This window comes from Podarcis vaucheri (genome assembly GCF_965113315.1).
Source record: "Podarcis vaucheri genome assembly, chromosome: 8".
Taxonomy (NCBI): Eukaryota; Metazoa; Chordata; class Lepidosauria; order Squamata; family Lacertidae; genus Podarcis; species Podarcis vaucheri.
Window position 1 is genome coordinate 48,636,207 of NC_138766.1, and position 25,107 is coordinate 48,661,313.

At 40.4% G+C, this 25,107-nt stretch overlaps 1 protein-coding gene across 3 annotated transcripts in view; it reads left to right on the forward strand.

Moving 5' to 3' along the window:
• The first annotated feature begins 12,249 nt into the window (after positions 1–12,249).
• RBBP8 (RB binding protein 8, endonuclease) overlaps positions 12,250–25,107 on the forward strand; it is a 31,448-nt gene continuing 18,590 nt past the window's right edge. For 2 of the 3 annotated variants that reach the window (XM_082234794.1, XM_082234796.1), the window contains exons 1-7: positions 12,250–12,384; positions 17,067–17,109; positions 20,911–21,039; positions 21,192–21,287; positions 21,999–22,111; positions 23,708–23,783; positions 24,883–25,034. In XM_082234794.1, coding sequence (XP_082090920.1) covers positions 12,273–12,384; positions 17,067–17,109; positions 20,911–21,039; positions 21,192–21,287; positions 21,999–22,111; positions 23,708–23,783; positions 24,883–25,034 — 721 coding nt within the window. In that variant the 5' untranslated portion in view covers positions 12,250–12,272. The remainder of the gene's footprint in view (positions 12,385–17,066; positions 17,110–20,910; positions 21,040–21,191; positions 21,288–21,998; positions 22,112–23,707; positions 23,784–24,882; positions 25,035–25,107) is intronic. The other variant, XM_082234795.1, reaches the window with a different exon arrangement.

A 25,107-nucleotide genomic window follows, 5' to 3' on the forward strand; every position in this document is an offset into this window, starting at 1 on the left:
AGAGGCACTGTAAAAACAGAGAAGTATTGTTAATATGAAATAGATGGAGAAGGGAAGTTTAATGGCAATACGAATGAAGGGAATGTGTATTAAAGATATAAATATGGATGATTTTCAGAGACGTTGAAGGAAGTTCAAAAAGAGACAATTTGTTGAAATCTGGATAAAAATGTATAATTGTATGGAAAACTAATAAAAATTTATTTTAAAAAAAGGAAAAATATGTGTTTTTAAATTAAAATTTTAAAAAATTAGGCTCATGACACTTTAAAAAAAACAAAAAACTCCCGCACCCACCACACACCCCTTCCTACGCAACTGGTAGCTAGGTGAGGTGGGGGGCACCGGACGCCACACCATGGGGCCTGCAGCGTGCCTGAGCCACGCGTCTCTCGTGAGGGGGAGGCGGTGGGCGGGCCACCTGCAAGCTCCAAGCTGCTTTTTCGAGCAATGTGGGGCTTGCATCAGCCCACCACCAAAGCCACTCTACAGCTGTGGGGAAGGCTGCAGAGAGGCTCCACGCAGCGCACCCTGCCTTGGCTAGCCCCACCCCCATGGGCAGTTTGCACCACCCCCATGGGCGGCTTGCTCCACCCACGGCTGCAGGATACTCGCGCCGCACCAGGCACAAGTGGCTACCTATGCCGCTGTCTTTGCTCTGAACAGGGGTAGCTAACATTGTGCCCTCCAGATGTTGTTGAATTCCAACTCCTATAACCCCTGACCATTGTCTATTTTGGCTGTGGCTCATGGGAGTTGGAATGTCATGTTCCCAGGGATGTCATTAAGGGCTAGAGTTGCTGGAAACCAGAGGTATGTGGGGAGAGTGCTCTTGTGGTTGGGTCCTGCCTTTGAGTTTCCTATAGGCATCTGATTGGCCATTGTGAGAACAGGATCCTGGACTGGAGGGGCTATTGGTCTTCTAATGCTCAGGTCGCAGTTACAGAAGATAGAACTTTCACCAAAATACTCACCAATGGAGCAGGGTTGGAGATGTAGCCCAGTCCCAATTGTCAATTGTCCAACATCAACATCACAAACTTCAGGCAAGGGTAGATACCTGTGTTGCTTCCCACAAATGGAAGGCACAAGACTCTAACTTATAGTTATAGACTCTAACTTCCTAAACCACATCCTAACCAGCTGTTGGTCATGAACTGGGGTGCCAACTTGAATAAAATATTGGGGTGGGGGGCAGGTAAACCCTGCCCTGCATAATGAATAACATGATGCCCATTTCAATGGCAATGCCTATCAACTTGGGGGGGCATCACCCTCAAATATTTTAGGGGGGGCGAAAGGACCTTGGCCCCTAGGAGCTGGCTCCTATGGCCATGAAGGAGCATCAGGGATTGGTTACTTATGAGTAGACTGGTTGCTCAGGGTCCTTAGATGCATATTGTGTCTGGACATGAAACAAAACCGGGCGCCTTTATCAGCTGCAACAAAACATATCTTTACAGGTGCAGCAGACACTGCAACCTTCCAATAGTTTGACTTCACCCCCAAAGGTGCTCTCCTCTATTGCCTCCCAACAACAACATATGGGCTTTACTTAGCCCCCTTTTGTCCTAAGTGCCTATTGTGGCATCAGTCCTTTAAATAATGCACTATGTTGAAGAAGTATCAACTACTTCATCTTAAGTGACAAATTGAAGCTTAAACTAGAGGCTACTCTTGGGAAGGTTAAACCATTTCTACCTCTGGCCAATTTGCATAGAAGAAAAAATATTCTTCCCAGCCCTTTCAAACGTCTACCAGCATATGCCTGGGGTATCATTGTTATTATTTAATTTATTTAATAATTATACCGTAATTAAATTTATATTCCGCCCTGCTTTGAACGACCACAGGGCATAAAAATACAAAGTGAAAGCACAAAATATATAACATTGCGCCCCCACCAAAGCAAAACACAAATACCCCTAAACATATTTTAAAAGCCTAGTTGAATGCCTGGTGCCGAAAGGTAACATTAGAGGGATAGCATGAAGTAACAGCTCACTCAACCAAAATGGCTGTTTTTTTGTTCCCTCCAGCTCTTCACTCATGGCTACCAGGTGTTTCTTTGCTTTTGCCTCCCTTCTCTCCCTTCATGGGTGCTCCATCTCCCTCCCCATCTTTCCCTTCATGGTTACTCTGGTTTGTTTGTTTGTTTGTTTGTTTTTGAAGGGGTGGACCCCTCCCAATCTTTATGGCTTCTCTGTTTTTGCTCCCCCTTCCTCCTTACCTTTCTTCCTTCCTCTTCCTTTCTTGGTGTCTGCTGGTGTCCATTTAGAACACAGTAGGAGGGCCTCAGCAGAAAACATGTCCGCATGTTCACAGTCAGTCCAGCACAGTGAGGAATGGAGAGCCTGGCACATGCCTTGGTATAATTTTCCGAGCGCCACAGTGCCCCCAAACACTGCATTGGAGATGCAAACTCTCAGGTAGCCTGCTCCCCTCACTAAGATGGGGTTACCATCTTGTCCTTTACCTCAGGCAGCAAAATGTCTTGGGCCAGCTTTGGTATGCTAGGAAAGATTTTGCCCATGCAAGCCAAAGGTCTAGTTTCTTCAGGGAATACATCTGGATAGTATTTAACAATCAACTACAGTGCATTACTGTAGCTGCTCAGTGAATTAATAGTATGAAAAGGCCTTATGTAAGAATAAAACGTTCTAGGAATCACTGGAAATCATGCTGCCACTGTGAAAAATGCTGATTATATAGATCAATAAGAACATAGGATTTGGTTAGAGTCTGTTTCTTTACTAACTATGAGTTAAAGGGGATCTCTACAAGGCCATAAACAATATAAAGTGTAACTGTATTATAATGCTATGCACATTCTAATTGTCACACACCTGTTTATTTTTATCTGAAATATAAAAATGAATAACAAATAAGAAAATACTGTAATGAAAATATTTTCTTATGTTATTCATTTTTTTATTTTACAAAAGAATAAACAAAAATGTAAAAGCATAACTGCTTTAAAAACCTTCAATAGGCTGCAGCAGGATAGGAATTAGGAATATCTCACTGTCAGCAAATGATGTTTCAACAGATTTCGCTACTGCGTTTTACTTGTTTAAACACATATCTCTTCTGACCTGCCTCTCCTGCACACACCTTCTGTACCAAAGCAGATCATACGAAACACAACTCCAGAAAGTACCCTGGTGTTGTGCTACCTACACTTTAATCACATGTGCAATAGAATAACTCTTCCACTACTTAATGGAGTATTCTCTATCCAGAACTAAAAAACTTGGGTCCCAGATTTTGTTTTGACCATTTGTAATGTTTAAATCTCATTTAATTTAGGGGAAAACAATTTTTATGGTTTGTTTCAAAGTGTTTACTTGCCTATCTTCCCGTTCATAAATGAAATGCATCTATCAACCACTTCATCTAGATATGCAATAATGAAGACTGTGCAACAATAGGATATTGCTGTATTTGATACGGATACAGCACTCCCCAACCCTCTGGTAAATTGTTTTGCTGGAGGCTACAACATTCTAAGTTGGGAGTTGGTGGAGGCGTGAATAATTCACCACTTACGAAGCTTCAGAGTGAAGTTGAGCCGCAGCATGTTGAGCTGCCCTTTGATGCATACTGGCTGAACAGGTTCCTGCTCTACCAAGGAACTGGTTTGACAGGCCTGTTATGCCAACAAATTCTGGTATGATTCCATGTCCCAGAGAATGCAGAAACCTGCCCAGCCAGTTAAATGAAAGACATATTAGGTTATCCATTGCACATTGTATATATCTTAGGTGCAGCAGAACTTCTCTCAGCATTCTGCACTGTGGTCCACAGTGGCTCCCTCATCCTACATGTGCTTGATGTTTATAAGCTCAGGGAAAAGCTAACAACAAATAATCACCACTCCTGATCAAAAGCAAAGTCACATTAACCTTTCACAATCACCACCAAAAGGTAAGTTTTTAAAATCTCCCTTTATTGTGCATTTTGTGTAGTCCTATCACATAATTTTTATTTTCTTATGCAGTGTAGATGTATATTTTATTTCTGTGGTTTTTTTCTAAGTATTACTGTTTTGTTGTATCATATATTGCTACTGGTGACATCATTTTGCAGTTCCTTTTAGTGATTTTTTATTAAGTAGGCATAGTTAGAACTGTAGGTTAGTGCACGAAACAGAAGTGGGGGAAAGGCCTAAATAATAGAGTTGCCAGTGACTTGCTACATAAATTATGGCAAATCTCTTACTTTCGTGTCTTAGCTTCTGTGTGTAGAATATGTGGTGAACACAATAATCTCACAATGGAAATATGATATGGTAAATGCTATGCATATGCTAAAATTGTATTTTACTTTCCACTGCCAACCCCCTAAATAATTTAATATTTTAGCACATAAAATGATCTTTCCAAAGTTTGATACGGCATAGCCATAATTTATATGCATATTAAAAGGTCAAGTCCTTATTTGCTTTAAATAACAAATAGAAGAGGCTATCCAAAATTAGGATTACCAAAACTGTAGTCCCACCTTTATGATCAGTTTAAAACCAAGGGATATAGATCTCAGTATATTCCCAGGAACAATGTCAAATAAGAATTAGACTTTGAAAACAAAGGCTATAGAATCTGGTAACTGATTAACTTACTGAACCGAAGTCCTGTACTGGCTGAGCTGAATAGAAAGGAATGAAGACAGGTTTTGTCATGCCTGTTGGGACAAAATAACTTTTGTTTAAAGTAAATGTGACTCTTCCTATCCCCCTTTTAACTGGATTTTAAAAGGAGAATAGAAAATCCTCTAGTTGTTTCTCTTCTCAAGAGAGCTTGGTTTAAATAGGAATTTTTACAAAATCAATAGGAATTTTTCTAATGACGAGGCAAGTAAAAAGTAAAATATTGGTACCTGGTGGGCTATGTTTTAAAGTACTTTAACAGCTCAGTGCATTATGTGAGATCTAGCATAATCTCACAGAGGAAGTATCAGCTTGGTGTGTGCATATCCAAGTTGATGAACAGTTATCTTTGTTATTTCTTGGAAGAATGCCAGGTGACTATAACAACTGATATAAAACTGAATGGCAGACTTAACAGGCCTTTAAGTGTACAAAGCACAGCTAGATAGTATCATTGTAATGTTTGGGAAAATATGTTCTCATCAGTATAAAACTAATGAGTTGTATCTAACTTAAATTCAGAGTAGACCGCCTGAAATTTATTGACTTCCATCCAGTTTACTTGTTTCACACATTTAGATTTTGAGAGCTTTCATTTTTTTAAAAAAAATCTCTTTATACTATATTTTTTTTTAATTAATGTATATTTTGGAAAGTAGAATATGTTTGTATGTATTCCAAATGGTCGCGATACACAGTTCCTAGTACCCAAGTTTCCTACTGCATAGGAAAAGTTCGCAACAGAAGGAAAGATCCTGAGCCAAGATTACCCTGCTCTTATATTGGTCCACTGTGCTGGCTTGAGTCAAGTCCTTCAGCATGTGGGGGTAAGACTCACAGTGCTCAGGGCTACATGCTTTCTGTTTGGCCCTGAATCTATTTAACATGCAATAAAACCTTGTCTATTATCTGCACTTAATAGTTCTTCATATAAAAGTACTGTATGACAAAGTAATAGAACTTTGTAGGCAAAGCACATTTGGGGTACCACCAGTAAACGGCAGTAAATTACCAGTTACCTAATTTATTGTGTGTTTTATAGCTATGGTTTAAAAATGAGCTTGCGTGTGTGTTTTTATTTGCTGTTTTGCAAAACTTAGATTTTTTTAAAAAAGAAAACGGATTTTGTGTATGTAAAGCAAATAGTTTGGATTTTCTGCCTCAAATCCCAGATTTCAGCTGAAAGTTGTTTTCAGCATTTCGGCTGTCATGCAAAAATCCATGCTATCAGCTTTGTGTAATTAACATGCCTTTTATATAATGGGGACAGGAGCTGCTCCCCAGAATGTATGGCAGATCAGTTTTTCATTTCAGTAGATTATGGATTGTTGTTTCTATGGCATGAGGGCTGTTGTGCTGTTCAAAGAAGAAAGTTAGAAGTCCATCTGGGAACATAAACAATCATGGTTTCACCTGAAGGATGTTTTTCAATATTGACTTATAACTGTATCTTCATCATAATAACAAGTGAAATATTTTGGCATGCAGCTCTGCTATAAAGCAGCAACAAAATATGCTTTCTGCATGAACTGATACAAAAATAATTTAAACCAAAAACTGAGAACCATGAGAACTTATAACTTTTTAAAGCCTTCTGCTAAAATAATATTCACTTAGAGAAGAGTAAATGATGGTAACAAAACCAACAAATTAATGTTTATTTAATATCACTGATCATTATAAAATGTATTGAGATAACTAACCCTAGATAATTATCCATAGGTATCCTCACACAGTAGTTTCATGTTATATTTGAGTAGTCATCCACATAGTCTCACCCACCACCATTCTGTTTCCATGAATGCCTTCCACAATAATCTTGGGGATTACTAACTTTTACTACTAAAGCAGTAGGAAATTACCTTAGAAGTTTGTTAGGGTTCCTTAATGGGGATACCTGTCAGAGCAAACAGTTTCCTGAAAATCAGCTTCTGTCTTACTACCCTCAAACGTGCTTTTCACCCAGAGTGAATAACACACGGGGGGGGGGGGAGCCATCATTGCCTTCTGATATCAACAGTTCAAAATGAACCTGTTGCATCATTTGAAATGATTAACTGTGTGCTACATAAACTGTGGTCCACAGACCAGCCGTGGTCTGCAAACTGCATTCAGATAATCCAGTGTGTCTGCAAAAATGCTATTAAAAACCCTACAGCATTTAGCACAACACATTACAGTTGCTACAGCATGCAGAAAACTATTAAATGGCCTGCCAATACCCTCAGCAATTTTCAAAGGCTTAATGGGGTTTAGGAACCACTGCATTACAATGATGCCTTAGTATTCATGTTCACTTTCACTACATTCTGCTATTTTACATCAGGTTCTATTATTTGTTCATCTGGCCCACTATTGTCTATTTTGAATGGCAGTATCTTGCCAGGGTCTCTAGTAGAGGTATTCCACAATGACCTAGTTTGCGCATCATAGTAAAACATGGTGAATATGAAGATGCTTAGGAGGATTCTCATAAGAGCCCTATTGGATCATACCAAAGGCCTATCCAATGCATCTTTCTTTTCTTACAATGGTGAACCAGATGTCCCTGAATAGCAGGACTTGAGCACAATAAATTGTGTCCTGCACATGATCCCCAGCAACTGGTTTCAAAGGCATACTGCCTCTGATACTAAAGGTAGTGTGTAGCCCTGACTAGTAGCCGTTAATATGTTTTATATTTATTTTATTACATTTTATATGTTGTGTTATATTTTACAAAATATTATTTATAAATAATAATCTTCATTGTGCCTTTCTGGGCTGCTATGCTCGCCCCCTGAAGATGTGTGGAGGAAACAAAACATGATCCGTGACTTAACTGTAAGGACAAAGCAGAATTAATGGTTTCTCTCTCTCATAATTAGCAAGCCATGAACAAATCTTGGAAGATTATGGTATTTTGAGAGTGAAACATACCACAGGGCCTGGTTTGGATATAATGCTAAATCAGGGATCATGGTTTGTTTCCTCTGCACACTAATGGGGCTGGTACAAAACAAACAAAGTGTAATTAACTATGGTTTGTGATGCTGTGCAAGTGATGCCACAACATTCTTTTATCTGGAAATGCCAGGGATTAAACCAGGGACTTCACAGCATGCAAAGCATGAGCTGTGGCCTCTTCACTAAAAGCTAGGGGCTAAATGTTAGAGACTTTGGAAGTATCTTAAACCTAAATCACACAAACAAAAAAATTAAAAGAATGCCCTATATCCCTCAGTGGCAGTACCTTACAGTTCTTTACCTCGGACAAGTACCAAAAATTACTGCTCCTTTTAAATTGAAATTTACACAAACTTTGTTTGAAATGTGACATTGCAGGAAAGAGTGTATTTAAAAAAGTTTGGCACTGGCCTAAATTTCTTCTATTACTAGCCAATTTGGCTTCTGACTTTAGAAGTCTAAGCAGAAGCTAGCTTAAGGAACATTCCTAGGGAGTACAGCTAGGTTCAAGTGACAATTGCATAATTTCACTTGTAGTTACAGAGAGCATTTTCTGTTAATATTGCAAGCAGATCAGGGTTAACCACTGTGCAGTGCTCTAATCAAACCCCCAGAGTTCAGGGTTCATGAAAACAAGCAGAGCAGATTCCAGGAAAGTAGCAAGTTGCATAGTTCATAAGAATGATACTTTATTGAGGAGGGAGAAATGAAGTATCTAGATCCCAACAACATTTATATTCTGACACAGCATGTTTGCTCTGTGCAACACCTGTCAATGTCTGAATGTCTTTCTGCTTAGATAGATAAAGTGCATATCTCTGCAGGAAAGTAGTCTTTTACTAGGAATCATCCGTATAACAGAGTTGTATGCACATCTCACAAAACTTAAATGAATGCATTGAAAACATTCTTTCCAGTTCTTTTTATCACCTCCAAAGGTGAGCACTTTCCACACACTCAGTTTCACACCCCCTATTTATTGTTTATCCAATGAGGGAGAGGGACGTGGGTGGCGCAGTGGTTATACCACAGAGCCTAGGACTTGCCGATCAGAAGGTTGGCAGTTCGAATCCCCACAACGGGGTGAGCTCCCGTTGCTCGGTTCCTGCTCCTGCCAACCTAGCAGTTTGAAAGCACGTCAAAGTGCAAGTAGATAAATAGGTACCACTCAGGCAGGAAGGTAAACGGCATTTCTGTGTGCTGCTCTGGTTCGCCAGAAGCAGCTTAGTCATGCTGGCCACATGACCCGGAAGCTCCCTCGGCCAATAAAGCGAGATGAGCGCCGCAATCCCAGAGTCAGTCACAACTGGACCTAATGGTCAGGGGTCCCTTTACTTTACCCAATGAGGAAGAAGGAATAATGCCCCCTCCCAGGCCTCTCCTTTTCCCTTCCCCACTTTGCTGCCCCAAATTGAAGAGTCCAACTTGAAAGGGTGAAGAACTTTAAACTAGTGTTTCTAATAAACAGTAATGAATAAATTATGGCATTTGTTCTGTTTGAAGCACCCCGTTTGCAAAATACTGACAGTATTTTGATTTGGCAAAAATGGCCAATAAAAATAAGTGCAGGTGCTTTAAGTTGCTTTGTGACTCCTAGTTGCTGGGTTCTCTCCTACGCGCACCCCCCCCCCGGTCGTTGCTTCTCTACCAGGGCAAACACTAGATAAGCATGGTGAGGAAAAAGTGCCTTAAGTAGGAAAGGGCGGTAACTCTTGTGGCAAAGCATCCGCCGGGAGTGCAGAAGCCCCCAGTTTCAAACCCCGAGACATATCGTCTCCCTGAAACCCCGAGAGCCGCTGCTGCCAGTCAGTGCAGACTACGCTGAGCTATATGGACCTGCGCGGGGGGTAGGTTGGTTCAGATCTTCCTGCGCTACTTCAGATGGTCCGCCAGCAAATAGCCTGCCAGGAAGAAAGCGGGAAGAGGGGAGTCTTTTCTGGCAAGGAGGGAAGGAAATCCCCCTCAGAGGCGGAGAGCAGGAGAGTCGCCAGCTCAGCCTCCGGCCACCAGGGGCAGCTCCGTCCCGCCAAAAGCACCTCGGCCGAGCCGGTCGCAGGCGCCGGGGGAGAACAAACAGAAAACGAAGCGCTTTCCTCGCCGGTCGGAAGGCGGGCGCGGCGGCCAAGTATGACCCCTCCGACTTTCCGTTTCGCTTTCCCGCCGCTTGCCTCCAGCCACCGAGCAGCTGCCTCAGGTAACAAGAGCGCGCCCGGCTGAGGCGGAGCTCCCTGCCGGCCGCTTGACTTTCCCGCGGCGCCTCTTTCTTTCCGACTCCTGTAAGCCTCCTCTTCCTCCACGGCTCGAAGCGGGCCGGCCGGCCGTATTCATCCGCCGCCCTGTGTCCCTCCGCAGCCACAGCGAGCCAGCCGCCGCCCGCGGTTAAACCTGCCCGACCTCAGCGCGGGAGCAGGAACAAGGAACACCCCACCCCCACCCTATAAACTGGTCCGACTCCGGTTTCGAGGCTGGGCCTTGTGAGCGGGAGCTGGGGGGGGGGAGAGGCCACCTTGCGCGTGAACCGGAGAAAAAGAGGACCCTCCTCTTCCCCTTCCTATCACCCTTTTGAAAAAGCCGCTCTTTTCAAACTCCGAAGGAGCGCGCTGCGCTTTCCGGGGGCGGGTCCGCGTGTCACGTGGAGGCTTTGTTTTTGTTCCCCCCTCCTCTCTTCCTTCTTTCCCCCACCAGCCGGGTAGCCGGCTAAGAGCTTCAGGTCGGGCCACGTGTTGAAGAACTTTCCTTTATCGCTTTGCCCTGCATCTTGTTCGATGTTCGCCTCTTGCAATGCTACTGAAGCTGCAAAACAAACCCATAGCTTTCTGGGTTGTGTTGAAGGCGCAGGAGCTCTGTGAGGTAGATATGGGGCGGGGGGAGTTTATTTATCTGTTTTACTCTTTAACTGCCAGATGTCGAGAATACAGGGAGATTTTTAAAGCTCAACTGTGATCCGTTTAACTTCAAATCGTGTGCTCTGAAATGGAGGCGGAGGGGGAATATTGCACTGAAATGAGTGTCAGTAAAAGCAGGAGTATGTGGCCTTTCAGGCATTGTTGGATACCAGCAGCGTTGGAAACTCCAGTTATTCTAGGCAGTGCTTTTTTCTGGGGGTATGCAAAGGGACGCATACCCGTAAACATTCTGTGAATCTTAAGTTTGGCCTCATTGAGGGGCAGTATTTCAATATGAGTAGGAAAATGAGAGTACCCCTAAACATTTTTAAAGGAAAAAAAAGCACTAGTTCTAGGCGCATTTTTGCAACTGGGAATTTCATAAGCGTGAGCAGTTTCTGAGCTCTGGGTGCAGTAGTGCACCTGCTGGTGAACTTCTGGACTATCCCTAAAATATCAGTAAAATGTACTCTTAGAACTTTAAAATAAATGGTCTTAGGCTTGGTTTTCACTTCCACAGAAAAATGGCAGAAGTGAGGCATGTTCACCAAGTGAGGGCGTGGCAACTCAGTCTCTGAACAGTGTGAATTGGTACTTATAGAAGGAAATTGCATGTCATGTACTGGAAACAGTCTTTCAATTACCTTAAAATACCTTGTACCTATTAACAGATGGATGACTGCTATTCTGTTGCAGCAAAAACAACAAGGACCCTTGTGGCACCTTAAAGATGAATACATTTATTATTGCATAAGCTTTTATAGACTACTGTGCATTCCATGCATCTGTTAAAGTCTTATGCCTCAGTGATTGTATTAGTTTTTAAAAGTGCCACAAGACTGTTGTTACTTGTACAGTGGTGCCTCGCAAGACGAAAATAATTCGTTCCGCGAGTCTTTTCGTCTTGCGATGTTTTTCGTCTTGCGAAGCACGGTCCGTCGCAACTGCGCCTCTTCAAGCGGCTTTAAGGAAAAAGCACAAGACGTTCTTGTCTTGCGAAGCAGGTCCATAGGGAAATTCATAGAATCATAGAATCATAGAGTTGGAAGAGACCACAAGGGCCATCGAGTCCAACCCCCTGCCAAGCAGGAAAAAATTCGTCTAGCGAAGCAACGCAAAACCGAAAAACCCTTTCGTCTAGCGAGTTTTTCGTCTTGTGAGGCATTTGTCTTGCGAGGCACCACTGTACCTGATGCCCTGGGCACTAGGCTACAGGTTCCAGAGGAAACAAGTTAATTCAAGGCCACTTAGCCTGAGCTAATTACTATTCAGGCTATACAAGGGTATCATCATCATCACCATTCATTTCATTTATGTACTGCTTTTCAGCCCAAAGGCCCCCGCATTATATTAAAGCAAGCTATGCAGTAGAATACAGTAACATGCCATAAAGGAAACTATGCAGTAGAATACAGTAGCATGCCGTAAAACAATCAGCAAGTAAAACAATCAGCAAGTAAAACAATACAAGGCAATAAAATTGTAGCATACAGACAAAAGAAAGACTTCCTGAACTAGAAGATTAAAGGATGCTGTTACCAAACATGCATACCTGTATGTAAGAATAATACATCCCCGTATTGCTTCCCCTGCTGGAAGAAAAGGAGCTTAAGGGAACAAGCTGTGTTTTCCCAACTGTTGCAAGTCATACACTGTAAATGTTTTCAACCTGTCATTGCAGGTATCTAATTTTCTTTTTAAAATAAATCAGCGGTGTGATGTAAAACTAAAAGAGTGGCAAACAGCAAGAACTGCATAAAGACAAGTGAAACACTCAAAACAGAAAACACAAGATGAGCACCTCTGGAGGAACTTGTGGAAGTCCAAACTCCACAGAACCTGCTCCTGATTACTTCAAGGAATTGTGGTCCAAATTGAAGGAATGCCACGATAAAGAAGTAAAAGGTAATATTATGGTTGCTGATCTATAACAGGCCAGTGTGGTTACCAAATAAATACATCATAATTAGCTCTTGATCAGCTGGTATTTGTGCCTTGTTCAGAAAACATTTGGTGAAAACATAGCAAGATGTTAATCATATTGTGGGGTGTGTATGATAATTACAGATGAATGTGGGTTGATGTTGAGTTGATATTGTTTGACTAGACCTGATCTTTTCAATGTTCAGTTGCTTAAGCAGAATGTTTTGTACCTAGACATACTGAAGTTTTGAACACTCTGGGAACTGAATAATCTTAAAATAAGATTTTCTGGTTTATCAGTCTTTATCCTGCTGGATTTTTTACAATGAGCTGTGAAACAGAGTTAATATTTTGCAGAATGCTGATGTAGTTTCCAGTCTAAATCCTCACCAGAGTATCTATGATGTAGAAATTGAGCAAGGTGTATGGTGTACATGATAAGTGTTTTCTAGCTGTTGTTCTTGGAATGTAGAAGTGACAATGAAACCACAAGAGATTCTTATGGAGACCCTGATGGAGCTAATCATGCAGAACAAATCTACGCATTTTAAGTGAGAACTTAGTCCCTTTCATTTGGACATAGATTCTTGTGTCTTATAAGATTGCAGCCCCCGTCTCATAACAGGAGATATATCTTGCACACATGCACACATGCCAGAAGTAGCAGCTGTGAGACTTCATGCATTTGCATTCTATATGCAGACAGAATCATGCAAATCATTCCCAGGAATGCCAGCAATATTAACAGGCAACATCAGAGTTGTTATTATTATTATTATTATTATTACTACAATTAATTTATTAATTGCCTTCCAAACTGCCGTTTCAAGGCAGTTTACACATAAGATACGGTAATTAAAAATGGGTAAAAGCAACAAATATATTTAAAGGGCAGGAAGAAAACCAACAGCTGATTTCACCTAGCAAACTAGCCTATACAGTACCTCGGTCTACAAACAGTCCTGTTAACGAAAATTTCAGGCAACGAACTCCGCAAAACTGGAAGTAGGTGTTCCGGTTAGTGAACTTTGCCTCGGAAGACAAATGGTGGAAGGGCACCGGCGGCGGGAGGGCTCAGTAGGGAAAGTGTGCCTTGGTTTAAGAATGCTTTGGTTTAAGAACAGACTTCTGGAACGAATTAAGTTCATACCACTGTATTGGGGAACAGATACATCCAAATAACAGACTGTGTTTTGCCTGTTGCAGAAAACGCTGTCCAAGCTACTAGGGATACCAAGGATTGTAGCAGGCCAGATTAAAATCTAAGAGAGAAAGTGATATCTGGGAATGTTGCACATAGAAAAATTAAAACAGCCCAGGTTAATGCATTCAACAATACACTTCCTTGCTGATAAAAGATGGGGTGTGCGAGGCATAGTAATTTCCTCAATATATTTTACCTTCTGTAGGCCACAAATCATTTACTGAACTTACTAGGTTTATTAGCTTTAATCCTTTTGGCTCAGTTCATTCTTCAGCTGAGTTTTTACAGTGGGTGGAATGTCGTCAGTGAGGCACATACTGAGGTATCATCAACTCAGGATTTTGCAATCTAAGGAGTGCCTTTATGTCATGAAGCCAAATAACAGAAAACTTAAGTTTTAAAAAAAATGTGTCTAATTAATGTTCTTTTGCAGTTGGGAATAATAAAAACTTGGGCATGACATTTCAAAAATACATAGGCCTGTATATTTTTGGAAATAGGTCCCCCTGAAATAAATGACACTGAATAAATCTAGTTAGATTGACTATGGGTGTGTCAGTGCAGCCTTGCCATAAGGCAGATTTTTTCATGCCTAAACCTTTGTTTCTATGTTCTATACAATGATTAGTAAAGTTAGATGCTGCATGAGTACATCAAAGACATGCCTGAAGGATAGTTAATTTTTGCAAAAGGTGGGGTCCCTCCTATAGAACTGGGTACAGTGATATTTAAGACACATCAAACACAGACTTGCCTGGACTTTACTTGCTCCTGAGGTCTATAAATATGAATTAAAGCTGACTCATGAATTTTGAATTCTAAATGCCAGCAAAATTGACAGTAGTCAGAGAAATAAGTGCCTGGTGCTTACACTGGTTGTACTGTGTCATTTTGTTGTTTTTCCATGTGCAAACTTCATCCTTGTGCTACCAAGAAAGCAATCAAATGATAATGTTATGTTTCTTCTAATTTTTAACAACATGCTTTGGAGGAAAATACAGTCTAATAAGTTGCATACTACACTTAGTGCTGAATGCCTAGGCTTCAGACGCAACCTTCATTGCATGTCACAACTTTTCTCTCTGCTTTGGTTCATGGCTTCAATTAGACCAGGGGTCTGCAACCTTTAAGACAAAAAGAACAAATATATCTCCGGAGCCGCAATCTGACAGCGGGCGGGAAGGTGACGTTGGGACGGTGCGTGACTAACGCACGCACCGCCCCCATGCGACATCACAGCCAGTACAGCGCCCGTCACAGTGGGGAGTGTCAGGGTGCACAATGCGCCTCCTCCCCTCACTAGTACCCGCCCCGGAGCCACGGCAAAGGTGTAAAAGAGCCACATGTGGCTCCGGAGCCGTGGGTTGCAGACCCCTGAATTAGACAAATCCATTGTTGTGTGATGATGAACTCACAAGCCTGATTATCAGAATAAAAGCACAGGATGTTAACATGGTTATGAAAAACCTTATGCTAAGGATGGAACTACAGTGGTACCTCGGTTTTCGAACATAATCTGTTCTAGAAGACCATTCGAGTTCCGAAATGTTCGAAAACTGAAACTCAATAGCTGACAGCTAGGCTTCAGGGTCTTGCACTCAGCGGAAGCCACGTTTGCTGTTTGACTTCCAAGGTGCGTTCGAAAATTGAAGCATTTACTTCTGGGTTTACGGCGTTCAAGTTCTGAAACGTTCATCAACGGAGATGTTCGAAAACTGAGGTACCACTGTATATATTTTGTTAGTGTAAGGGAGGAATTTTTAGGGAAGATTTTATGGGAGGAGGTGGCAAACCTTTCCCTTGTAATCCATCCCGATGGCGTCCCCTCCCCCCCCCCAACATTTCACACGCATCCAACTCTGAAACCTGAAATAAATCAAATTGGGTGACGTGGATATGTGTGTGAAGTACTGGGAAGAGGGTTGTGGAGGAGAATCAGTGGATGAGCATGGATAAGACACTTCACCACTCACCCTCCAGTTTCCCTCACAAATATCCAAACATTACTGTTGAACAGTAAACACTCATTTGGGAAATGTGTGTAATGTGTAGTTCCACCCTTTGCAGAATTTCATAGGTTATAATTCAGTTTAATCTAACCTAAATGAAAATTGTGTGCGCAGCAAGCTGGCAGATATAAGTAAGTGGTAAATCTTACTCTTGCCATGCATTTAATGGGTATTGGTCTGTGTTCTCTGTCTCTCATACATTTCTTGGGAAGACACAAGGGTAACGCCGTTAAGGCAAGTTTACTTACTTTTAAAAAATCTCATTAGGACTAATATGATTTAAGCACAAATACTACATCTTTGATGGGTTATGAGGCAGTCTGTTTTATTGAAAGAGAATAGTGGAGAAAAAAAATAAAAAGTTCTAGTGATCTGCAAAACAAACATAATTTTTCAGAATTTATACAACAGACTTCATACCCGAATTGTAATTTATTGATTTAGGATTGCTCCAGAAAGATTTCTGAAATATTCTGATAATTCCTGAATTCAGGCAAAGTAGTATTACTATAGTTTTGCCTTCGTAGTACAGCTTATTCAGTAGCAACTGAGGCTGCTAGTGTTAAAATACCAAAAATTGTGCCAAACAGACTACCTGTTCTTACAGGAGCCTCATTGTTGTGCAGTCTCATTCCTTCTGATGGGTGTGGAGAAGGATTAAAGCAGAACACTTTATTAGGGGTCTTAATTCCAGATACAGTATCTAATTGTCTTGCCAAATTGCAGCCACATTTTAAGAAAAACTATTTCCTAACTGATCTACATGATCAAGCATATTTGAGTGCTTAAAGAGATAAGGGAAGACAGGAAAGGAGGGCTCTTAATTTTTCTTTTGAAGTCATTTTCATGCATTTTCTATTTTGCCTTTCTTCTGTAATGGGACATGGCATTAATGTGTGGTATGACTGTTGCTTTCAAAACAGAAGCATGAGCTCTGATGAATTTAGTTTTTTTAAAGCAATCAGTAGTCACCATTCTTCCAGCTATGGTTCAGGAATGTAACAGCCTTGATTACCGGGGTCAATAAATTTCGGCCAGCCTTAGTAACTAGCCAAAAAAATAATAATGCCCAGAACCCTGACCAAGGGGAGATGGCAAAACAGAAGAGTGAAATAGTTCTTGCATTCATGTTGCACCAATTCTCTTTTCCATCTGGAGTGCTAGCAACTTCTTAGCTAGATTTCTATAATGTGCTTTTTTTCAGGGCTACCCTTGGAGACAGCATCCTAGGAACCATTGGTTCATTACTTTCTTTTGAGAACTGAAGTAACTGAAAAACAAACTATAAATTTCTGAAATAACTTGTTCAGAACAATAACCCTATAATTTAGCTCCAAATGTATGCATTTGTTGGTAGTTTCTACATATACATATAAAGACATTATTCTTCACTAATTTGTATATGGAGGTTCAAAATATAAATTATTGCTTTTCTGTTTCTCTTTCATTAGGATTACTGGCAAAGATCACCAAGCTGAAAACAGAAAGGTGTTTGTAAGTATCTCCTCATATGCTATAATTCTTAATTTGATGGAAATAGTTGCATTTACTAACTGGTCCTCAGAGGCTGGTTTTTCAGACAGAGCCTACTATCTCCTTTTCTAGGAATGATAAAGCAAAAGGTTAAGGATAATATTGCAGGGATTGTAATAGAGGCAACATTTCTTATGTTTAGCAATCAGTTACGTTAAAACTGCAGTACTATGCACACTTTCTTTGGAACAAGTCTCATGGAACTTCTAAATTCATCAAATCTTGCTGAAGCAGAACCAGCATGATTTCTGCAAGGGTAAGTCCTGTCTCACTAACCTTGTAGAATATCAGCAAGGATGTAGATATAGGTGTACTTTTAAAATGCCTTTGATAAAGTCACTTGTCAAAGCCTTGAATAAGCTTTGGAGTTAAGGAATAATAGGAGAGGTCCGCTTATGGCTCTGTAACTGGTTAAGCAGCAGAAAGCAGAGAATAGGAATAAATAGTTCTCCAATAGTTCTCCAACTTAAAGTTGTAGAAAGTAACCTCTTAATGGATCATTATTGAGACTAGTGTTTAAGATTGTTGAAATAAAAAGGGATTGTGAATGTGAGGGCTATCCAATCTGGGTGAATAGGCAGTAATATGGCAAGTTCAATTTTATGTAAAGTGATGCACATGGGGCCAAAAAATTCTAATTTCACATATACACTAATGGGGCCTGAACTGGCAGTGACTGAGTAGGAATGATACCCAAGGTCGTAGTAGATAGCTTGATGAAGGTGTTGACCCACTGTGTAGCTGCTGTGAAAAAGACTTTTATTATGAAGGAATTGAAAACCTGCCAGTATCAGAATCCCATTAACGCAAATTTATGGCGATACCACACTTGGAATATTGCAAACGGCTCTGGTTGCTTCCCCTTGAAAATGTTACTGTTGAGTTGAAAAGGATTTTGGAAAGGGCAATCAAAACGATCAAGGGGCTGGAACAACTTCCCTATGAGCAAAGGAGCTCTTTAGTGTAGGGGAAAAGTGCGTAAGGAGAAACAAGATAGAAGTGGGCAAGAATTAGGCAGGTGTGGAGAAAGTGGATAGGGAGGATTTTTTCTCTCCACCTCTCATAATACTAAATCCCTGGAAGATTCAGGACAGACAAAAGGGAGTACTTATTCACACAGCACATAGTTGTGAAGGCTGTGTTTAGCCTTCATTGTTGGGCTGCAGTGTGCCCTTGAACGCCAGTGGCTAAGAATCACAAGTGCGGAGAGTATCATTGTACTCAAGCCCTGCATTCAAGCTTCCCTGTGACAACAGAATGCTGGATTAGATGGTCCTTTGGCCTAATCCACAGGCCTCTTATGTTTCTAAGTAACTTGTATAGGATAAAGTTGCTAATGTTGGGGGGGGGGGCGGGGAGATACATCTGCTAAGTTCATTTCAGCCTGTACACAAATTTCCAAAAACATTTCTGTACTCCAACTTCAATTTAAACTTTGTTATAGAGTGATTGTGTTTGGAATAATATTGTCATGTATATCTCCTTGTTAAAAAGTTTCCATCCTCAGCTCAGAGTTGGTGGAAGATGGGTATTATTGATGACTTTCTCTTGAGATTTAATACATACCAAGCTAAATGGCTTAATTATTACTTGCTGGAATCATCCTACAAGTAGTGCATTGTAGATATAACAGTCTTCTATAGGAGTTCTTGTTCTCCCCAACTCTTTCTGAATACCTGAGGTTTAATATTTCAGCACTGATAACCAGCCAGACAATGAGCTCCTTATGCTGCACCCTGGTTCAGCGGTGAGGCTAATGGTCTTGGAAATGCAGGGTCAGGGACCACTCATTAGGAAGGCTATTTTCATAGCTGAAGAGCCTGTCAGTTTTGTCAAGCAGCATCATGATCATCATGCACTATTTTCTCTCTCTTTTTACACTTTTTGCTCCGTTCTTAGAATGTGAGTGTACTTATAACCAAGTGATCCTACCCATGCTTCACTCATAGTAAATACTCTGTGTACAGTGACATATATTTCCTAGCAAGTGACATCATTACAACAAAGTAGCCTGAACATGTTTACTCAGAAGTAGGTCTGAGTGAGTTTAATGCCATTTGCTCTCAGGTAAGTTTGCTTAGAAATTCGGCTTTAATGTAATATAACTGCTGCTTAGCTTTGGAATAAATTCTAGCTTTAGACTAAAATTGGAAGCTTTTTGAGCCACAGGAGGGACTTTTATGCATGATTAGTGGATTGCATTCAATTGTCATTTTGTGCATTTCTTATGCTGTCTTAGGTGGCTACTTTCTTTACTGGCACAATCACTATGCCTATAACAGGCATTCAGGTTTGTGTGTGAGAAACTCAAGCTGGAAATCCTATTTAGTGTTTGTTTGATCTGAATTCTGTGCATACTTAACTGGAAGCAACCCCCTTTTGGATATAGTGAGAATTTCTTCTTAGTGAACACACATAGGATAGCAGGATAGCACTATTGTTTAAAGTACTGTCAGTTCAGTATCGCTGTAAGGTTCCCTTTGTTCCATGTGAGTAAGAAATACTGGTTTGCCTAATGCCACCCAGTAGCTGTTCAAAGCAGAGCTGCAAGCTTAAGTCCCTAAGATATAGCAGCTTCTGAAGCAAGTCTGGAAGACTACTACACACTCCAGCCAGTTTTGAATAGAAGTGTTTATATTTGGTGTCTGTTGTTCTCAAAGCTTGACTGCCAGCATTTAAAAAGAGGTGCCAGATCAGTTGTTGCTACAGTTAATATGGCTTCCATGTTATCCTCACATAATTGCAGTTATTGTTAGTAAAAATCCTTCTTGCATTAGTTAAATTGTGTTTGTTTTCTTGCCACTGACTAAATCTAACAAAAACCAGCCCTGAACTGCTTGAGTTGCAGAGAGCTAAAGAGGATTGTACATTTCCCACCTGCACACCCGTTTGTTATTAGATGTGGACCTTCCATCCCACCCCTTTTCTAAGATCAGGCCAATGCCATGTGTAAATGTGCAGTGCTGCCACCACTGCATTTAATTTAGGCTCCTTCAGAAAGACAACATATAAATTGAATAAATTAATCAAATAATAGTTTGGCCAGACTATTACAGTTGTACCTTGGAAGTCGAACAGAATCCGTTCTGGAAGTCGGTTCGACTTCCAAAGTGTGGCTTCCGATTGGCTGCAGGAAGCTCCTGCAGCCAATCGGAAGCTACAGAAGCCCCGTCAGACGTTTGGCTTCCAAAAATAGTTCACAAACCAGAACAGTCACTTCTGGGTTTGCAACATTCGGGAGCCAAAACATTTGGGAACTAAGCTGTCCGACTTTCAAGGTACGACTGTATTTATTTATTTATCTGATTCCACCATGTTCTCCCTGCTCTATAAACCAATCTGGGACATAACTACCACACATTATATTAAATGTGTAGTGTGTAGCATCAATCTTCTTTATTTTTAATGCTGAGCATAAGGGACTCTGATTTTCACTGAGACCATGGGAGTGTCTTTTATAAGGGTCATTTCCATGTTGCAGGGGGTTCATGGGGATCACAGCTAAGGGGAAGAAATTGTTAAACCTCCCTATATACTGTTTTTTTAAAAAAATTGTGAGCATCCTATCCATGCATGTAGGACAACTTCACCATTCTTATTCATTAAGGTTTCACAACTGCATGCTCCTACCTGAGAGTAAACTCCACTGAACACACTGGGACTTGTGAGAAAACCTGCATAGGCTTGCACTGTAATTTGGTTATCTGTTCTCATTTTAATAATTCCCTGCAGCCCATTCTAATGCAAAGTTTTCCTTGACAGAAAACACATGCGCAGAATAGCTATAATTTTGTTGTACTATGCTACCACTTCCCTCTTCCATCAAGCACCATCCTTCTCCTCTGTCAAATTCATGTTACTTATAGTGGAAGCCAATGGAACTGTGACCATGTGAGTAATGTGCTTTGTACTGCAGATGAGTCGTTTTATTAGTCTGGTTAGCACAGTTTTCTTACTTTGTTAACTTTAATATGATTTCTGCTTAATGAAAATGCATATATCACATATACAATTGCTGTAAATTAATTTTCATATATGTTTAGGGATGCAGAAAGACTCGAAGAGTTTTACACCAAAAACCAGCAGCTTAGAGAGCAACAAAAATCATTGCATGAAACGATTACAGTTTTAGAAGATCGGTAAGTAGAAATTACCCCATTTTGATGGTAAGGTTTAGCCATAATTTTTCTTATTTTGAAAGCCCTGCTGATTAGATTATTATTTGCTGCTTCTATATCAAACTGAGTAGTAAACAGCTTACTGAATGGAAGAGGTGATAATGGATGCTCTCCCTGACTATTTTGAGTTTTGAAATCAAAGCCTTTTGATTTGTATTGGACAATTTTTTCAAGGACTTGGAAGTTCATTCAGTGCTATGAAGCATGTAACCTTGTATGACGTGTGTGTCAAGAAATAAGTTCAAATAGATGTATGCTAACTTGATCATCCAGAACAATTTTCTTGTTCTGCAGATAGGAAAGATTTAGAAGTTGAAGTGATAGTAAAATCAGAATTGTGCTTCTGATTGCCATGTATCAAAAAAGGTGTTTCACATTAATAATAATAAGAATGGTTGATAGCCAAGATTTTAAAATTCTAGATCATCTATGCCACTTCAGGTTGTAATCCTAAGCACACTTACTAAGGAGTAATTTCCATTGGACATTTATGGCCTCTTGTGCAGTGGTTCCCAATTAAGTAAATACTTTGGCCCCCCTGTTTTTCAAAAGCTAAGCCAGGAACCTCCTACTTTTGAAATTTTGATAGATCAGTGGTGTGCCCTGAGTTATCTAGTACTTAAAAAAAATATTATGCTTATCTAACATATCTTTATCTTCTAATTTCTATAGGTTAAGAGCAGGATTATGTGATCGTTGTGCAGTAACTGAAGAGCATATGAAGAAAAAACAGCAGGAATTTGAAAATATTCGGCAACAGAACCTCAAGCTGATTACAGAACTGAGTGAGTTTTATCTTCCTTGAGTCATTTCATAATAATGGGACCTCTTTGCATGTGCTCTGTTATCACACACTCTTGAGTCAGTAATAGTTAGTTTTTCTATATTTAAATACCACGTTGTACACAGAAAATGCTCATTATGTCTGATTGACCATTCATTCCCCAAACAGGCTTATACTTATAGGCTCCATTGTACCTAATATGTGGGATTGTACTGTTAGCCTCTTAAATTTTGGAATGTCTAATAAAACACTTCTTGCTTTCAAAATTGTTAATATAATAAGTTAAAATATAGAGAAGTGCTTTTTTCCTATGCTCTTTGGATAAGATTTGCTCACACACAAAGGTATATCCTGCCAAGCTATGGTTTGTTTTTACATCCAAACCTATGGAAGTTTACAAGCCATGGTTAGGGAAGGTACCACAAAATCAAGGTATCAAATCACAGTTTGAAGATAATTTGCAAAACACAGCTTGTACCAATTGTCTGCCATGGCATCTGAATTCAGAAACCAGTGACAAACCATCATCTCAACAGAAGCAGAGCAGCACTACAGAGTTAGGAATTGTTCTGCCTCAAGAAGCTGCTGCACTATAGAAACCAGAGCAAATCATAGTTCTGAACAGATAGAAAACAATAGGAGACAAATAGTTCTAAATTTGTATTTACCGTATGTTTGACAGCTCAAAACAGCGTTGTGGGTAAGCACAAGCTGTGGTTTGCTATGGTGTATGAATTGAGCCAGAGTCTGTTTATTGCTATAGATGCCTAAAGATTCCATCCCAAACCCAGATTATATTTGGTTTATAAATAGAGGGGTAGGGTAGAGGGGAAGGAGCCAAACCTTTTCTGTGTTTGACTTGACTTGCTTTGGTCTCCTGGAGGTGTTTGCTCTGCTAGCACCATTATACAGTGTTTCTGCTATACAATTGTTATGTTGATTGTTTGAAGAGTGGAGGATGTTGATGTATTTTCCTCCCATTGATCAGATACTGTTGGATTCATTGAAATTTTGTAATGTTACCACTTTCCCTTTAATGTTATTGTGCTACTTTGCTTATAGACAAATGGAGAACTCTTCTACATCTTAGGTTCAGGGGCCTTCTAAAGGGAATCAAAGTTCCTGGATATAAACTATTATTTTACTTTCTTGTGAAGGGAGTATAGCTCACAAATGCTCACTAATTTGGATAGCATCATGACTTTGGTCAAGGATAGGATAAAAGGCACATCTTTCCAAACATCACACGAGACAGTAGGACCAGTACTTTTTTAAAATGTCCTTTCCTTTACATCACCAGTCTCATTTCTTTCTATTGAGCAATATTCTCATGTGATGAAAAAGTCAATTAGTAAGTAATTTGTTGCTGGATTTCACAGTTAATCAGTCTGATGTAATTAAGTTACAAATTGCATTTATAAAATTCTGTTAGTGACTTGGCTGGAACTCTTTATTTAGAATGAAAACAAAATGTATTGGAGTACAAGTACATGCAAGTGAGTTTTTTAGTCATCTAATGGATTTCCTAAGAAGACTGATGAAGAAATAAAACACAACTGGAAATTGCCATGTTACTTCATTTTTTTGCATATTTCAGTGAATGAAAGAAACAATTTACAGGATGAAAATAAGAAGATTTCTGAACAGCTTCAGAAGATGCAAGAGAAGATAGAGTAAGTATAATTCCTGTTTGTACCTATGCAAATAGATGTAGGGAAAGGTTTGTCCAGGAAGTGATGGATAATGACGATAACAAAACCACAATAAATCAGATAAACCCTGTCCCATCTCAGTGTAACACCCTCCCTTTCCTGAGAGGGAAGGAGTTGCTCATGGAGTGCTGAAAAGTTGGATACCAGAGTAGCTCCACATCCCAGCACTTTACAAAAAAATGTATCCTACTGTCTTCTAGTTGAGGGAAGTGAGGAGGCAGTGTATCTCATACCATGCTGTTAAGTTTTGGAGCAGATGGAAACAGTAAAAGAGAGACTTGGTGTTTCTGCTACTCCAGGACAATATAAGAGTCTCTTCTACCTCTGTTCTCCAGCGCCTGTAGGTGACTGGTGGGAGGGATCATAGCAAAAGGAGTGATCTCTGGCAACTACGAAATATGCTAGGCTGTAAGCCAAACCAGAACTTGTGAAAGGTTTGGTAAATGAGCCTGTTGTCATTTCCAGCTATTCCTTTATAGTCCCACTGATTCCCTGATCTTTTGTTTATAATTTATGTTTTCATTGCCAATGTCTCAGCCACTTATTTTAGCTTCAACCTGCCAAGACATTCTTTGTTCTGTCCACCACTTGCCTTTTTATTAGCACCTTCTGCCAGGTTCCCTCCTTTTAATCCAGGCATAGGCAAACTCCAGCCCTCCAGATGTTTGGGACTACAATTCCCATCATCCCTGACCACTAGTCCTGTTAGCTAGGGATGATGGGAATTGTAGTCCCAAACATCTGGAGGGCCGGAAATTGCCTATGCCTGTTCTAAGTGGCAGTGCCACTCTTTTTCTAGAATTTAAAAGGAAAATTTCTGCCTTCTCTAAGGCTACATTCCCCGATTCAGTTAGGTAGCCATGTTGGTCTGATGAAGGCGAAAAAAATTGTCCAGTAGCACCTTAGAGACCAATTAAGTTTGTTCTGGGTATAAGCTTTCATGTGCATGCACACTTCTTCAGATACCAATTCCCAGTGACCCTTAATACACTCTTGACAGATCAACACTTTGTTTTTTGTAGTATTTAGGTTTCACATTAATTTTGTCCGTTTTTCTTAGGGAGCAAGAGCAATACATGGAAGAGTTCGTTCCAGATTCACCTGTTCAGTCACTTTCAATGGTTAATCAACTGCGCCGAAAACTGGAGAATAGACATGTCCAGTACACAGAACAAAAGGGTCCAGATTTGGAACAGACAGGAAGACCTCGGAGTACGCTTTTTCAAAATCTGTTTCCCTGCTAAAAATATTAAGAATAATTACAGTTTGAAGGGGGACCCCTTTA